At 44.7% G+C, this 18590-nt stretch overlaps 1 protein-coding gene across 1 annotated transcript in view; it reads right to left on the reverse strand.

The window, feature by feature from the left end:
* LOC146785727 (aspartate aminotransferase, cytoplasmic-like) overlaps positions 1-18590 on the reverse strand; it is a 540935-nt gene that overhangs the window by 263668 nt on the left and 258677 nt on the right. The window contains exons 5-6 of the mRNA XM_085633572.1: positions 18132-18236; positions 17672-17822 (exon numbers count right to left, since the gene is read on the reverse strand). Coding sequence (XP_085489698.1) covers positions 17672-17822; positions 18132-18236 — 256 coding nt within the window. The remainder of the gene's footprint in view (positions 1-17671; positions 17823-18131; positions 18237-18590) is intronic.

Genomic DNA, 18590 nt, shown 5'->3' on the forward strand with positions numbered 1-18590 from the left:
CAAAAAGGCTTTGCATGTAAGGCAGAAAATCAATTGTATGTCATAATAATCAATAGGGGAAAGTCCGTTTATATTGCTTTCATGGACACATTTATAATAGAGTTACAGATACACTCACTAATATAGTAACTACTGTTTAATAAAAATGTGTTGGGAAATTTGTAGGAAATCCTAAGCAGGCAAATGTTTGCCTGTGTATAGAAATATTCCTTTCATGAATTTAGAATGTTATCTAGTTTTTAGAAACTGACCTCGTACAAGGTTCAGTTAATGATTTTCCACCATTTTTAAGGACTAAGTGCAAGCATGTAAAAATATAAAATAAAAAGTTGATAAACGGCAACACAATTTTACTAAATTTCTAACAAAGTGGTGAAAATAAATGTATGACTCAACCCGTTTTTTGGGCAAGTCAGAAGATAACAATATCACAGTGCCGTTCGTGAAGGAGAGCCAGAGCGCCTGATCCCTTTTACTTGTGAATACCTAAGAGTCCTGGTGCCGACGCTATAGAACTTTCCACTTGCCTCAGGAGAATATTGGTTTTGCATGCTATTGCTGGGAAGGTATAAACGACGGGACTGCGAGGATCAGCAGCCCTGCAATCACCATCAGCTGTGTTCTCTTCCCGCCACGCCCAGACGCTACAAAATAACTCACGGCCCCCGCTCCGCAGGACGCGCGTGGGTGCGCGCCGGGCGAAGCCCGGGCCAAGGGCGGGCCCGTCTGAGCCCGTCCGAGACCGACAGAGTCCGGGCCGGGCCCACTTATTAACATTTGCGGAGTAAGGTCTGTATGGTGAGGACCAGCTTGTAGGAGGGACCCGAGTCGTGTTCAACAGTTGACCCTTGAATCCCTTGAGTCCAATTTCACACATTGAATAATGAATAAGCCTGGAAATAGAGAAGGGACATCCTCGTTGTCAACTGGAGGAGCCCTAATGGGAACCCTTGATAATTTCCTTGTGCGTGTCCAATCAGTTTTAGCTAAGGACATAGAATTAACTGAAAAAAGGCTGTCATTAGATATCTTATGTGACAAGAGGTCTTCCTTGGGAACTATTGTCAACTCTAGATCTCCACCGTGCCATAAGTCCGCCATGCAGGCAACTACAGGCCTGGAATCCTCCTTGAGGGAGGTGTGTAATAACGATGTTATATTATCTACCTCCCCTTTATCTGATATGTTGGGTGAAACGGCAGAACGGTCGTCAGTAGGTACTATTGCCTTACAATCTAAGCCTTTATCAACTATTAAGACCCGTTCTGCTAGTAGCACCAAGGGGGGTCCTGTCAAACAGCACACAGGATTAACCTGGAAAAAAAAACGTAGAGGCGGCCAGCAGACCGTGATGGGTAAAAATGTGAATCCTGATCCCGTGATTGGTTCAGGAAAAGACGTTGTTTTATGCCCCCAAACTATTATAAGCGAAGAAAGGGCAAATCTACCACTATCCGAGGGAGATGACCTTGCGAAACAGGGGGACAAAGCGTTTTGGAAAAAACTGGATAGTATCTTAAAAAATGCATGTGCTCCTATTTATGATAGGCTGGGGTCTATTGAAAGTAGACTTGTGTGTATGGAACTTTCATTGGCCACGGCACAGCAACGGGGTGGTGGAAGGGGACTGAATTCCCAATTGGAATGCACTAATGAGCAAACCCAATGTAGTAAGGTCAAATCTACCACGAATCACCAAGTTAACGCTGCTGTAAATATCAATTCCTTAGGTTCCCATGAGCAACATGGTACAGGGAAGAATGATAATCAGCAAAGCGGAAAAAATCATCCAGCCTGTGGCGGACCCAATAGTATCTTGCCTGTTGCAGTAAGAAATGTTGAACAGCCCGCACAGGCACAACCTCTGGGACAGGCCCTTCCGGGTCTGATCGATATACATCTTCCCCCAGAGGCTGCCCCATATGTGGTTGTTCTAACCGGGGTTCCACCTCTGGTAACTGGTACTAGGGAAACGTATAGGGCCTTAAAAAACAAATGTATATTTTGGCTCAATACTAAACGTCCCCTGCCGGCCAATATGCGAGCCGAAATCTTGTTTGCTAGGAGGGTAAATTGGGTGGGCAGTAAACCTAAGACAACCAAGGGGGATTGTGTCATCATCAACTTTAGGGATAGACATTGTGTTGATTATATCTGTGGATGATCCCAGGATGTTGATTTTCCATCTCTAATTAGAACTGTACCATTGTCTTACTTTTATGCACCGGCCCCCTTGCCTTTGTTTGGGATACCTGGAGGGAGAGTCATGCAAATGGGTCACCCAGTGGGGGACATTAGGTCTTTTAACCGATTTGATGTACTGTCCGGATTGACTGACTGTGATTGACAGAAGTACAGTAGTGGATGCCCTAGCCTTGAAATGGAATATGTAGTCCCTGAGATAGAAAAAGGAAAAAAACTGGGTGGGATGTCCATAACAGCGAACCCTGGTGGTGACAGCGTTGTAAAGGCGCTGTCTGTCGCAAAAAAAACTATTAGGGATGTGGAGCAAGGCTCTTGCCCTGAGCCTGGACAAAGAATATCTGCTATCACACCCTTGGCTGTAAACATAGGACAACCTAAAGGAACTCTTAATACTGTCAGCTGCACAACGTTTTTATCCTGGAATGTGGCGGGTATGGGATCTAAATTAGCGTTACCCCTATGGTCAGATTTCATCGACGACCATGATATCTGCCTCTTCCAGGAGACATGGTCGGTAGAGCCTGTATTCAGGCTAGGCTATCTGAATTTTCATGCTCCTGCAGTCAAAAGGCCAAAGGGTCGGCCAGTAGGAGGCCTGGTTATATGGGTTAAACAATGTATAAAGTGCAAAATCCAACCTATCCCAAATCAGAATAATGACATCTTAGGAATTAGGCTAAATTTTCCATCAAACTTGTACATAGACATTTATAATGTCTATGCTAGAGGTTTACCAGGTGGTAAAAAGTCGGAGGTGGTATCAATATTAAACTCCTTTGTCGAGTCAAGATCTACCGATGCGTTCCCACTTGTAGCAGGTGATTTTAACACGACCTTTGAACCGTTGGGTCATCATGACTTGTTCTTAACGAAGGAGGAGGACCTAAGATGGGGCATTCCGCAACTCGAGATAATGATAGCAAGCAAATGGACAGAGGCTGCCCTGAATTTAAAGGGGTTCTGCCTGACCAACCAATTGAGGGCGGCAAATGGCAGGACCCCTTCTGACAGGGCGCGGTGTAAAACCTATGACAATGGTATTAGGTCTAGCACTATAGATTATATCTTGGTCCATCTTGGGATGTGGCATGGTCTTGAGGACATGATGGTCAAACCTCGAATTGAAAGCGATCACAACCCATTAGTAGCCTATTTTAGATCGGGCATGGGGGAAGGATCGGAAGGGACACCTGCTATGAAAGACCTGACTACTCGGCTATCAAATGATGAACGTCACCTTAAGTGGGAAAAAGTTTTAGAGCACCCCGACCTTGTGGACAGCATTAAAAGCAATCTCGATGAGGCGCTGATATTGTAGTAAGGACTCCCTTAATACGTACATACATTGTTAAGTTAGCATAACCACGTTAGATGTTAGAAAGCCATCTTGCTGCTTTTGCGCACGACACTGCGTTCACATGTTATTGCTTAAACAAACTGCTGACTCGAGCTTTGCCTCACACGAGAGCAATCTGTTGTTACCATCCAAAGCTCTGCGCTGCGACCTTGGTCTGTACATGATGTGACAAACAGTCTGGGTTGTTAGACAATGCATGTTTTCCACTCTAGGTTGATCGACCCACTATTTAGCCATAACACACAGGCAGCTGCAAAATACCTGAAAGTTGGTGCTTTTAATATGGCAGCCCTCATGTTTAATATTCAGACCGAAGACGAGCCTTCCTGCGAGAAGACTCCTGATGCTCCTGTGATGTGATTTCACTAAGCTGATCTTTGAGGTATGGGGTCCCCTATTCAAGCCTAAGAGACCTTCTATTAGCCTAATAATAATAATATTAGCTTCTTAGTAAAGGGAAGGTGGTAGTATCCACTGTCATTATAACATGATCACCCCTTTTATATTCTATGGTATGGTAACGATGCTGATGGTTTTGATTTTAATCATTTGTCTGCTTGTATTAGCCAAAGTACTGCATCTTAGGACACGTGGTCTATAAAAATAAACTCTTTTTATTTTCACCGTGTCTCTGTTGATTCTTGTTGTGGACTGATGTGAGAATAATAAACGAACAGGTATTTCCGATTCCCACCATTTCTGAGAGTATACTGAGTCGCTTGTTCTGGGTTGTCTTTTCATTGGGATCGCCGAGCTAAACCTCGGATAACGAATGGGACACTTATGCTAGCCGGTTCTGGGTTCTGAGGTGAGTTTCTGGTACACCACAATTCACTGAGGTCCTGGGGTTCTACGCATAGTTCTGTATATAAGCAGAATCCCTGCAACATGGCACACCTAACGTTTGGTCTATGAGTTGAAACGCCTTAGTAGTGCTTATCTTAGTCCACAACACCCTCATTCTTGTTTCCGGATAACAAATCTGACGGATTTAAACCTACCTATTTCTATTGATATAGGTTTCTTCAAGCTTGATCATTAAAAAGGTTATTGAACCCTTGTGCTACTGAATACTTTAAGTGTAGCTTGTCCTTATGGCGGTAGATATTGCGGCGCATAGCCGTGCAGCTCTGAAACGTCATTTGACGCAGTATGGGGTGCCGGACACTGGTATGAACGTCATCTTTGTGGTGGGAGCCGATGCGGCTCATCTCTATGAGTTGTTCTACTCTTGGGTGACGATTCCGGCGGTGAGTGAGGATGATAATACCTTTCATTCTTACATTGCCACTGCCGTGCCAGCGAACTATACACCGTATAGGACACAAGAAATACCAATATCTGCTTGGCAGCATCATATTTGGTTTAATGGCGCCCTTCCCCATGTGGTTATACCGCCGAGAATGGGCCCTTTATCAATTGCAGGGGCCACTTGGCCGGTACTAGCCGGATTTACGCCTCATCCCCGTTACCTCACGGTGACGGTGGCTGAGTTGCATGTACTACACACTGCCCTTATTACGGTATATAGGGCGTTAGTGCAGTACGTGTCGCGCAATATGCAGGCGGGGGCACCTGCTGTTGCGGGACAGCCTACTGACCACCACGCGGTAGTCATTAGTCCTGTTATGGTTAATTCTGTTATGGGCAAGCGCCCCCAAACTAGGGATGATTTCCCCTTTTGGCTTGCTGAAAAATTTGACCAAATAGAAGCGGTATACCCGAATACGTCTCCTGTGGAGAAACACAGGATCCTCACCATTAGTTTGCCTAAAGACTTGGTCCCCCACATAGATGATTGCGTTACCTGGGGTAAGGTCTTTGCAGCGACGTACGCGCAGTGCTATGGCACTCCGTCTATGTTGCAGCTGCCCTCCGTTATTAAACGTGTTCAAGAGAACCACGGTGCGGAGTCTGCAATAGAATTAGGGATGCGGCTCCTCTGGGAGTTTGACCTGGTGGCTACCATGATAATGGGTAACCTTAAGGCGGTGCTTTGCAATTCCAGGTTCGTAATGAACTGAAGAAAGTTGCTGAGGAGGATAAGCCGCAGGAATTTGCTAAAATAATCTCAGGTGCATACTGAGATTTAGGTCGTAGCTCTTTAGGAGTTAAGCCTGTGATCAAAACTCCCGATTTTAAGCAGCAGGGTAAGGCAGAAGCCTCTGGTAAGGATGACCGGCCAAACTTTCCAAAACAAAATTGGCGGTCTAAACAACAGGGAAAGCAGCAGCAGAAACGGGGCTCTCGGCCTGCCTCTCCCGTTCAGTCAAGTAGTGAACGCACTTATGATCTGCGAGATCGTGCTACTATTAAGTCTCCTGATAGATTTCAGGTTTCTGAACAACGTTCTCCTCGTTCTTCACAGGAAACATCGGCTTCACAGTCCAGTGGCGGAGGCGGTGGCAAAGGTCGGGGTGCACCACAAACACGTGACCAGCCCCGACAGACTGAGGGTAAAGGCAAGCAGGACGAATTTGCACGACAAAGACCCCCGTTTCAGAAGAAGAAAGTGGCGGCTCTGACGGCAAGGTATGCCTCAGATAGTGCGGACACAGCTTCGGAACCGGACATGGGCGCTGACGCTACTGGACAGCGCAGCGGAAATTACCATAGTCCGTCAAGCTCTGCGTCCATTTCTGGCGGCGACAGCAACTGATATAATGGTTACTGTTGAAACAGCTGACACCAGAGTGGCTCCCCCTGACAGACTTTATGAAATAGTCTTATTAATTGAGGGTGACATACAACGTACAATAAAAGAGATTTTTTGGGATAATCTGACTACCACCTATGATATCCTCCTAGCGGAGGCAGATTGGCCCCCAGCTTTCATTTTAGAAGCTCCTAGAGGGGAGGAGGTAATCCTCCCGTCCTTTGCGCACACGGTGCCTAAGGACCAGGCTGAAGTGTACGCTGAGGAGTGGGCGCTGGCGCTGGCGCTTGCGCCGGCGGTATATCGTACTCAGGTGGGATGGGACCGGTTGTCCCCCTGCCATGAGATTCCATTGCGGTCTATGCCCCAGCCTCAACCCCAATATCCCATGCGTCGTGAAGCTAGGCCACACGTTGCGGCAATCCTTGAGCAATTGGAATATCAGGGTGTTATTGAAACTTGTGTGTCCCCTATGAATAACCCTTTAATAACTGTAACGAAGCCTGACGGCTCGTACCGTTTAGTTTTGGATTACCGGCACCTAAATTCCCATTGCCGGACCTGCGCGGTACAGAATACACACAGCTCGGCTCTTGTCGACAGTCTCGTGCGTAAAAGATTTAAAACGACACTTGACATTTCCAATGGCTTTTTTAGCCACAGCCTGTCCACAATGAGTAGCCAGTGGACGGCGTTTACTTCGGGCGGCAAACAAAAACAGTTTACGAGATTGGCCATGGGCTACAAAAATAGCCCTGGCGTCTTTTCCGCTCGCGTGGTCTCTCTCTTAGAGAGAATAGACCCCGACACATACTCCTACGTTGACGATATCTACCTCACGGATGATGAGCTGATGCCACATCTGTCTCGAGTCGACAATATTATAGTGAGTTTTGCTGACTATGGCTACAAATTTAATTTTGCGAAGTCTCACATCGCGGAATATACAGTGTTGTTTTTGGGCTACGAGCTCAACAATGAGGGTAAGGGATTAGCTCCTCACTTTCTGGAGAAGTGCGCATGCTTGCGCGCTCCAACAACGCTGAAAAAATTACAATCTCTTCTGGGCTTTCTGAATTTCGGACGTACGTATATTCCTGATTATGCCCAGCGTATCAAACCGCTTTATGCCTTGGTACAACCTTCCTTTTCGAAGTCTAGCTGGAAGCTAGAACACTCTGCTATTCTACTGTCTTTACAGGCTGATCTTCTTGCTTCACAATATTTGCTGACGCGTGATAACCGCACTAACCTGGTAATAAGAATTGTACCGGGCGCCGTGGGTTTCACGTATTTAACGTTTAATGAGGGCGATACAGTCCCCATTGCGTATAAATCACACTTGTACACCTCTGCTGAATTACGTTTTTCCACGGTCGAGAAAGTTCTGACTGCTGTACAGATGGCGATCCTTAAAGAACGCGCACTGTCGCATGGGAAACAGATTCTGGTTGTAACACCGTATCCTGCCCTAGAGGCAGTGACTAAAGCAAGTGTACCAAATTCTAAAGCTTTGCATCCACGGTGGATACAATGGGCAACAACTCTGACGTCGCCAGATGTCACTTATATCTTTGACGCCTCATTACAGACTCAGGAGTACTTGCAGTATGAATTCGTTCATCCGGCTCCTCTGTCTTTGCGCCCGCTCGAAGAATACCATTGTGTCATATACACTGACGGCTCGGCGCAGCCCGCGATTGGATCAAAGCACTCTTATTCTGCGGCTTGCGCAATTGTCGTAGGTACATTTGTAAATGGTGAGTTCCAATCTGATGCAGTGCATACTCAGTCATTGGGTGATTGTACCGCGCAATTGGCGGAGCTTCGGGCTCTGGTGCTTGCACTGGAGTTTGCTGATCCCCGTGTCACGACTTTAATAGTTAGTGACTCTTTTTATTGTGTCCAGTCATACAATGACAACTTACACTTCTGGTCTCAGAATGATTATCGAGACACCAAAGGTAGCACAATTAAGCATAAACTGCTTTGGGTTCGAGTGGCGGACTTTAAAGAGCGTTTCCCACTCGTGAATGTCATTCACACTCTTGGTCACCAACGACTTGGTGTCCATGCCGTCGGTAACAGCTTGGCTGACGAGGCGGAAAAAACCGCAGTGGCTACATACTTAGTGGCAGCAGTTACGAGATCCAAAAGTAAGATTGATGATGACATCTTGGCAGCTATTGCTGCTACAGAGAAGGGAAGTGATTACCCAAAGGGTTTTCCTTCTCGTTATTTTTATCATTTAAGTCCTGATAACGTCCCGTTAGTGAGGATTAACGACGTTGGTGACAGAATTATTCCCAACGCGGACTGCAGACCAGCACTGATTCTAGCTGCACACGAGGGGTTGGCGTCAGCCCACGCCGGTGTCCGCTACTATATCTCTGTTACAACAACGTTACTGGTGGTTTGGTTTATATAAACAAGCGCGCGCGTATGTTCTTGATTGTGACATTTGCCAACAGATTAAACCTTCTACTGTTGCGCGTCCACCACAAACACAGTTGTATATATCTAATAAGCCATTTGGTTGTGTTTATTTAGATCACTGCGGTCCTTTTTCTTCTGATACTGCGTACAAGTATATCTTGGTTGCAGTGGATACGTGCAGACGTTTTCTCTGGGTATGGCCACAAAGGAGTGCTGATTCACGGACTGTCATCAGGGGTTTGCGTGTCTTTGTGGGAACTTTTGCGTGTGGTACCTTCCATTCTGATCAGGGCCCTGCGTTCGCCTCTAAGGCTTACAAGGAGGCTATGAGAAATTTGGGGGTCCTAGTCAAATTTTCGTCCCCCTACCGACCTGAGGGTAATAGTGTGGTGGAGCGAATGAACCGTGACTTAAAGCAATCATTGACAGCACGTGTTTTAGGCACAGGCCGGAACTGGCTAGCCCATTTGTATAACGTCCAACGTGCACTTAATAATCTCCCTAGAAGGTCTCTGGGTGGGCGGACCCCATACATGATGCTCTTCGGAATCAGAATGTTTGTTCCAGACCTTGATGGTCTAGACATGGCGGCGTCGACCGCACCCTTTGACGTAGATGATCACTGTGCTGTTTTGCAGACTCTACAAGAAGCCAGAGACACTCTTTCGAAGGAACACTTGCCCTCCACGTCTGAAGCTGAGGTTCAGATTCCGGTAGTCGGCTGGCTACCCCGAGTTGGAGACCTGGTCCGTGAGAAGGTGGAGAACAAGAAGGAGTTCGGCCCCTCTTATCGTGCACCGGTTCCAGTGCTTGGAGTGCAGGGTACAAGAACGGTCATTTTACCTCCACTTCCTGGTCGAAAAGAAAACAGGTACATCTCTATTGACACTGTCAAACTTCAGCGAGTGGCCGATACTTCTTAGTCTGACTCCAGCAGTTTCATGCCAGACGATGCAAAGAAATTCAACGTTGGTTCCAGCTTCTACCACCTTGTCTGATGTTGCCATCGAGATGCAGTCAGTTACTGATCCCCTGTTAATACCACCGGCTGGTGGTCTGTCCGACGAGACTGAGTATGCTTATCCTACGAATGGTCACTCGCCTGTTTTGCAATCTACGGCGCTTGATCAGTCCAGTTTCTCCTTTGACACTAATTCATTGCCCTCCACCCCCCCTTCGAACATTGCTGTTTTTGCTAGTTGGTTTAAAAGACATTTTTTGGTTGCCCCTTGGACATACATCTGGCTAATGCTTTTCGGTATTTTTTTGTTTATGTCCATTGGATTTGTAATAGTGTTTTTCCGTCTGGTGGATGGTCACTATCTCAAAGAGAGATCAACAATTAGACTTATCAATGGAACTTTGGCCCCCCACTCCTCGTCCCACATCATGAAAAGGGACCAGACTTTTGTGAATATTACTGCCTGGCCCGTCATGGATGGAATCGCATGGGATGCTTTTAAATTTCAAATTCATGGGCCTACAGAGGTCATTAATGTACCTAATGTATTTCGTGTTTCTATGGGTGATGTAGTTAAACAGAACATACGTTCTGATGATTGGGATGTACACGCCATTGAGGCACTGTTTTCAGATTTGAAATATTATGCCGCTTTTGATGCTGAGGATTTGTATGAAAATGCGGCTAATTATGCAGAACAGTATTGTTTTCAGCATTATGGCAATCACTTCCTGCATAAAGCGAATACATTAAGAAATTTTGTAAATTTTACCCAATGGGAACACTGTCCCATTCTTCATATTCCTTGTTACATATTGAAAAGTTGGAACCGTTACCTTTCTCTGTGGCGGAATTGGATTCTGCAGTGTGGTTATTACATGGGTTGATAACTCTCCCGTTCGCCCTTTTTAAGTTTACCTCTTGTATGAAACACTATGCTCTGGGTAGATATGAACAGCTGGGTACCGCTTTCATACATGAGGTCTGGTCCCTCCCTTTTACGTATCGATGTACTAGAGACGGTACTGAGGTTTATCTGAAAGGTGAGGAGTGTACGACGACACCTGATCATTCTGTAGTATGTAGGCACATTCAGTTGCACGGTGCGTGTAATGTGAACGCCCCGAATTTGGCCTGCGTCCTCAAAGGTATCCCAGTACCAGTGATTACACCATCTTTCACGCTGCTTGCAAACGGTAGTTATTTACTTTTAAATAATGAAGCTTGCTGCGGGATGTTAGTCGGAATCCCATATATAGTAACTGTATCGCAGAGGGTTGTCTGCTGCAATAATGTTCTGTTTCCTCCCCCGCATGGGCGGCTGGATGCTTCCATCTGGCCTTCGATTCCAACCTTGACAGCAGAGTTCAACAAGATGAGCAGAATAAGAGCGCTATTGTCCCAAAAGAAGGTGCCATAGACTTCCTCCCGGGAAACGTTTGTCCTTCACGTAGCAAATACGCGCACTGAGGTACAGGCGCTTTTGAATACGGACCTCCCCCTGCATTTTGGAGCTTTGATCCAAACAATTTTCAATGCCTCGTCCACGACCGGCCTGGCTCATTTTTTTAAACTTGTGGGATCGGGCCTCGTGACCTCTTTCCAAACTATTTTTGGTGTGATTCTGGCGTTTTTTCATTCTATTTTCTCGAGCGTCTTTGGAGGTGTCCCGTTGATTCTGGCGCTAGTGGCAGGTGTGCTGCTTTTACTTTTCATCCTACGGAATGGCTGCTCTTTCTGTGCCACACGACAGCCTGTCCCGTCTGCAGTTTCTTCGTGCCAGGATGCTTGAATAATATGGCGTCCTGCCATTGGCGACTCTGAGCCTGGCATATGGATTATCTTTCCGGTATTCCTACTTCACCTGCGTGCAACCTGTCTTTCACTGCCTAGATTGTCCCTTTGAATGGCCTCTGGATTTGTGCTTAACCAACATGGTGTCTCCGGACCCGGATTATGATCGACTGATGAGGCCCTTAGTGTCTCACGAGTTCGCCTGTTCTGGTGTTCGGATTATGGCCTGCGGTGCGGCGCATGGTATCCTGGGTAATTGGGACATCGCGAGGGCGGCATATGACTTCTTGGATATGAGTTATTTGGAAGTACACGCTGGTTGCTCTCTGATGGTGCTAGAGGCTCCGCTAATGGAAGAACATGTATGTTCCTTTTCTTTGATTAACTGGATGGCTGAAACCTTCAGTGGCCGTGCCAATGATTTTCTGCTGGAAGCAGTGGCCACATATGCTGCATATACATTCATGGATTGAGTGAACTGTTGTCCACTGTGTTTTTCCTCACGTGTCTTGAACAGTCCCTGTTTGTCTGCACTTCTGCCCGGTGAGGAGTTTTTTCATTTTTTTTCACCCCCCACTGCACGTTTGCGGTTTTTTGTTTTTTCTTTCCACTTTTGGTTTTTTCATTCCTGGACTTTGCCTAAACTGAAACTTGTTTTTTAAATTGGATACGCCTTGTTCTGCTCTGTCGCACTTGAACTCTGCGTTCTCTCTTTTTCTTGCATACTAAGTAGTGCTTCGATCAAGGGGGCATGTAGTAAGGACTCCCTTAATACGTACATACATTGTTAAGTTAGCATAACCACGTTAGATGTTAGAAAGCCATCTTGCTGCTTTTGCGCACGACACTGCGTTCACATGTTATTGCTTAAACAAACTGCTGACTCGAGCTTTGCCTCACACGAGAGCAATCTGTTGTTACCATCCAAAGCTCTACGCTGCGACCTTGGTCTGTACATGATGTGACAAACAGTCTGGGTTGTTAGACAATGCATGTTTTCCACTCTAGGTTGATCGACCCACTATTTAGCCATAACACACAGGCAGCTGCAAAATACCTGAAAGTTGGTGCTTTTAATATGGCAGCCCTCATGTTTAATATTCAGACCGAAGACGAGCCTTCCTGCGAGAAGACTCCTGATGCTCCTGTGATGTGATTTCACTAAGCTGATCTTTGAGGTATGGGGTCCCCTATTCAAGCCTAAGAGACCATCTATTAGCCTAATAATAATAATATTAGCTTCTTAGTAAAGGGAAGGTGGTAGTATCCACTGTCATTATAACATGATCACCCCTTTTATATTCTATGGTATTGTAACGATGCTGATGGTTTTGATTTTAATCATTTGTCTGCTTGTATTAGCCAAAGTACTGCATCTTAGGACACGTGGTCTATAAAAATAAACTCTTTTTATTTTCACCGTGTCTCTGTTGATTCTTGTTGTGGACTGATGTGAGAATAATAAACGAACAGGTATTTCCGATTCCCACCATTTCTGAGAGTATACTGAGTCGCTTGTTCTGGGTTGTCTTTTCATTGGGATCGCCGAGCTAAACCTCGGATAACGAATGGGACACTTATGCTAGCCGGATACTGGGTTCTGGGTTCTGAGGTGAGTTTCTGGTACACCACAATTCACTGAGGTCCTGGGGTTCTACGCATAGTTCTGTATATAAGCAGAATCCCTGCAACAATATCAATGAGGGCTGGCTGTAATAATAGTCAACCTTATTCAGCTGTAGATATTATACATAATATTTTTTTTGCTAAGCTTAAAACTTATTTCTGCAGACCAACTTTAGTAAAACGGTTTCACAAAAGAAAGCTAGAGAACTGGTTTAATGCCACCTGTAAACTAGCCCGGGAAGAGCTAGGTGTCGCGCTTAAGTTAAAGGATCTGAATAAAATAAAATTAGCTCGTAATAATTACAAGAAGGTACAGTGGAAAGCTAAAAAGGATTGGGAAGAAAGTGAGTGGCAAGATCTTAAGGTAGCATGGGGGGAAATAATTGAAAGTCCACACAACTGTGTTCCCCAGGACTCTTGGATAGTTATTTTTAAATGCCAATATGCAAAGGATGCAGAGGATATTAGTTCATCCTACCAGGAATGGGGCTTCTATAAGGAGCCAACTTTTAGTAGTAAGGAGGTCGACAGAGCGCTTGACACTGTGACCCCGGGTCGTGCACCTGGTATGGATCTAATTCCTGCAGATGTGTTTGTATATGACAGGCAGAGATGGCGCCTTTATATTACTTACTTGGCCAATGCTATTGCCCAGGGCATGGCCATCCCTCAATCCTGGAAAGGCGCTGAAATTGTCCCGATATACAAAAAAGGGGACAAGTCTTTGGCCAGCAACTACAGGCCCATCAGCCTAATAGATGCTATACAAAAAGTCATGGGACGGCTGGTCTTGGGCAAAATCCAGTCCTGGATGGAAGATGGTAATATCTTGAGTCCTCTACAGGCTGGTTTTCGTCCCAAGACCAGCACCATTGACAAGGTTTTTAGGTTTTTGATACTGTATTGGAGGACAGTAGTATTAGAAAAAGGCGTCCTGTACGCAGTGTTTGTTGACCTGCGGGCGGCATTCGATCTAGTCCCGCGTGGCAAACTGTGGCAAGTACTTCAGGGACTGGGGATGGCACCGGAGTTGTTGGCACTTGTCATTCGCTTACATGAGGACAATTTCGCTCGGGTACGTTGGGGTAGGCCGGGAGAGGTTACGGACTCCTTCCCCGTGGAGCGGGGAGTGCGGCAGGGTTGTGTCTTGGCACCTACCCTGTTCTCGCTCTTCGTTAACGGGTTGGCCGAGTTCCTCTCCCGGGTCCCCACAGATGCTCCAGCTATGGCTGGAGCTCGCGTTCCAGTCCTCATGTTTGCGGATGATACTTTGCTGATTTCGAAAACTCCGAGGGGCCTCCAGCTTACCTTGCGGCGCTTCGAGGAGTTTTGCCTATTGCGTGGACTAGAAATTAATGTCGCAAAGACCAAGTTTATGGTGCTCAATGGCCCTAGACCCAATAAAATGTATAGACCGTTCAAAGGTGTAATTCTTATGAATGGATCTTCACTAGAACAGGTTGATGCATTTACATATTTGGGAGTAACTTTACAGAAAAACATGCGCTGGAATAGCCATATAGATCTCTCATTATTGAAATACCAACAACAGACTGGTATCTTATTGAAACGATTTAAAACCTTGCAGTCTCAACCAATGGAACCATTTCTAGAGATCTATACGATGAAGATTCGTAGCTCGTCTCTGTATGGGTCTGAGCTGTGGGGGCATGGCAAAAACCCACAGCGATTGAATGCCATGGAGAACGAGTTCATCCGGAAAGCTGTTGGCGTCCCGCAAAGTACTCCCTTGCTACCCCTCTTCTGGGATCTTGGTTTGAAATCTTTACAGGATGTAGCTTATCTGCGTCCTTTGCTGTACTGGTGAAGGGTATGGACAACCAATGAGCTTAGTCATTATGCCCTGGGCCTAAAGGAAATCATAGAAAAGGATTCCTTCCACAAGATAGATTGGCTGAGGTCCGTAAAATTGTTACTTTATCGTATGGGGCTGAGAGAACTATGGGATGATCCTTATAATGCGGTTTTCCCTTCAAAAGATTTTGTGAAAACCAGATATTGGGAGATGACCGGTTTAGAATTATTCACCAAGGGGTGTTCATCCCTTTTAACCGGCAGATATCTGGAATTTAAGGTTTATGCCAGACTGGAACCATATTGGGGCCTAATTGAAGTACCGTCTGATCGTAAACTCTTTTTCCAGTTTAGGATAGGTACACTCCCGATACGATCATTCACATCCAATTGGGCAGTAGGGTCTGAAGATAGATGCCCAAGGTGCTGTGACAAGAATGAATCTATGAGTCACTTTGTTCTTTTTTGCCCACTCTATACCATCCCACGTAAGAAATGGGTACTACCTGTCTGCCGATTAATGGGTACCCGAAGGTATGAGGAGGCTATGAGAATCTTGTCTACTGACCCAAGTCCGATTATCTCAATTGAAATGTCAAAATACATAAAGTGGGCCTGGGCAATTCGGTCTAGATTGATCAATGCTAAAGTGACTTGCGATTAGGCCATTGGCAGGCTTGTCATATTCTGTGGGTTGTTCTATCGTTGCATCCCTGTGTATTGATTATTTTATTTATATGCTATTTTATAATGCTGATTTAAAAATGTAATTTTGTATTGATATTATGTGTTGATTTATTCTGTTTTGTATGCGACTGTCATATGTCACTTTTACGACTTAATTGTCGAATAAAGTATTTGAATAATATCACAGATACAAATTGATCAGTGAAGTCAAACAGAAAAACATAGTTTGTGGAAAATTATTTTTCACATGAAAAAATAAAATGTTATTTTTACTAGTTTTATGAAACAACTAAAGGGAATCGCACAAACAGGGTGTTTTTACAATCATTGTCTTGTGTGTAAGGAGATAAACATTTGGCGTAGGCATTTCTTGATAAAAATATATGTAGAAAGCACATCGGAAGGCCCCATCTCGCTGACTCAAAGTATGGATTGCAAAGGAAATAGTAATAACTATGCAGCGTTAAACAAGCGTGCGCACACACACGGAAAAATTGAAAAGTGTAAACACATATTTGCAAAAACAACAGTTGTTGGACAGAATGCAGAACAATGTCATACATTCACCCCAGTACAGAGATCTGGGCCTAAATCCATAGTTTTTTTGCTCACCATGCCATTCCAGTTTGAACCCAGCCACATATTTGAACACTAATAATTGCATATTTTTATCTGCAAAAAATGGGTTCAGCAATGGAGTTATTCCCAACGAAATTGGATTTAAAACAACTGTAATGAAGTGACGCCAGGTGTTGAACCCTTGAATTAATGGGACTGCATCGTTTATGGCAGTCTCCAGCTCACCTCCCTTGCTCTACTCAGTTTCATTCTCCCCTGATGTTAGCCTCATGTGGCGTATGGCAGGTGTCTTCTTCTGGCACCTTTGTGTGCTACTGTAATAGTACCCTGCTAGATATTGCAGGATGGAATACTCTGGCTAGATGACTCCAGTTCGCTCACCAAAGAAATCTCTGCTCAGATAATGGGAAGCATGCCCTTCAAATGTGTCTTCAGTCCCAGAAAGCAAGTACAGAAAGAGAGAGGGCTTGGTTCATGGGCAGATGTCTGTAGTCCCTGCTTACCCTGTTGCACTACAAATGGAAATTCATGCAATCCAACCTGGAAAAGATCTGTATGCTAATGTCTGCCATCTTATCCCTGCTTTCAATCCAAGTATCACCCCTTGACTTTGAACTGCCTTGTGTACAGCATTGTATCTGAAGTATGCAGAATTATCACTGCTGCGCAACAGGAGACAAAGGGCCGCTTTAGATTACAGCAGATGGATTACTCCGTCACACCGGTGAAAGATATCCCATCTGCCGAAATATGAATCCCATAAGATATTATGGGATTTATATTTTGGGGGACGGGATAGCCGTCACAGTTGAGCGCGAGTAACCCCTCTGCCGAAATCTAAATCAAGCCCAAAGTAAATCTAAACCGAACAAACCAGAGGAATTTAAGGCCAATTGGAAATCACCCACTTCGAAGGTAAGCTTTTCCTCCCATTTTCACACAGACTTTGGAAAACAGTCATGACAAACTTTAATTATTTAAATTCATTTTTTGTTGAATGTCATGTAAATGGAGAACTGGGACTGTCCTCCGGGTGTGCATATCAGAATTATATCAAGATGATGTGCGGATATTACTGAGTATTATGGAATTCATTCTCTCTCTCTCTCTCTCTCTCTCTCTCTCTCAATGCAACCCTGTCCCACTCATAAGGAGTGAGATGCTCAGGACTCTGGTCGCTGGAGGACAAGCCTGGAGTTCAGGATATATGTATTTTGCTAATTGCTTTTCTCTTACACAAGATGTTTGATATGTTTTAAAGTGGTGCCACCAAGCGAAGTTCAGAATCCTTGACATTAGTTCTAATCTCTGCATATACTAGTGAGGGATTAGTGACACATTGATGCTTATTTAAGCCATTGCCAAGAGAGTTTGACTGAATAGAAATCCCTGATTATTTTTTAGGTATGGCTCTGCTTCCTGCCAATCCATAATCATAACTTTTTTAACATCCCATGAGCCTAATTTTGTATTAGGAATAAACACAGTTTGAACAGTGTAAAAAACATAATGTAACTCCCTGTCAACATTATATACATTATTAAAGAAGAAGTACCATACAATCCAAAGTTCCTGGAGAATGACTGGGCACAAAGGAACTCCAACCCTTTCTCAGCAAAGAACTGAACTGGCCCGGAATCCAGCTCTGGGTCCCCAGAAATTAGTCCCTGAGCAGGAACGTGAAAAAAGGGTAACAAATTCTTCCGCTGAAACACACAAAGAGAAATAGATTAGAATGCTCTGGAGTAAACGCATCGTGAACTGCTGAGACAGAACTTCATCTTCAAAACGGAAATGCATCTTGAGTTAATATCTAGGATGATGGGTCAGATGTTACAACCAGAGCAGAGCTTCAAGCACATATATATATATATATATATTAAGTTGGGCTATACTTGGGTTAAAACTACCGTGCAGTCATCCGGGTTTGGGATAGTTCTTGAGGTTGAAATATGAATGGAGAAGGTGAAAGATTGAGTAAGTAGTTTGTAAATTGAAAAAAAACAAGTACTTACCATGGCCATTTCTGAGATCCACTCCCACTCATTGGAGGCCAGCCCTATCCCAGTCGGGTTGTACATTGAGCAATCTAAGACAACAATGGAGAAATCTGGAGCATTCTGGAAAAAATCATACGAAAATGGATCATGACTTTATTGCACAGTATACATTTATTTTCTGCTCCAAACATAAAAGATAAACAAAGGCTTTTTTGCCAGCAATTCCCATGGCAGGTACACAAGGCTAACACCCGAAACTATTTATATTTCCCATTTACAAAAGGCAACTTTCTATCAAAACTTAGGAGAAGAAAATATATATGGCATTCCACGCATGAGTGCTTGTCCCAAACTGGGAGAAAGACTATGATGAGATACCTTTAATATCCAGAGCATAGTCAGTTCTAAAGCAGGGCAATACAGGCTAAAGGACAATAAATATAATAATCAAGGGGTCTATTAGGATGGCTAGTG

Source organism: Triturus cristatus, chromosome 11 (assembly GCF_964204655.1).
Source record: "Triturus cristatus chromosome 11, aTriCri1.1, whole genome shotgun sequence".
Taxonomy (NCBI): Eukaryota; Metazoa; Chordata; class Amphibia; order Caudata; family Salamandridae; genus Triturus; species Triturus cristatus.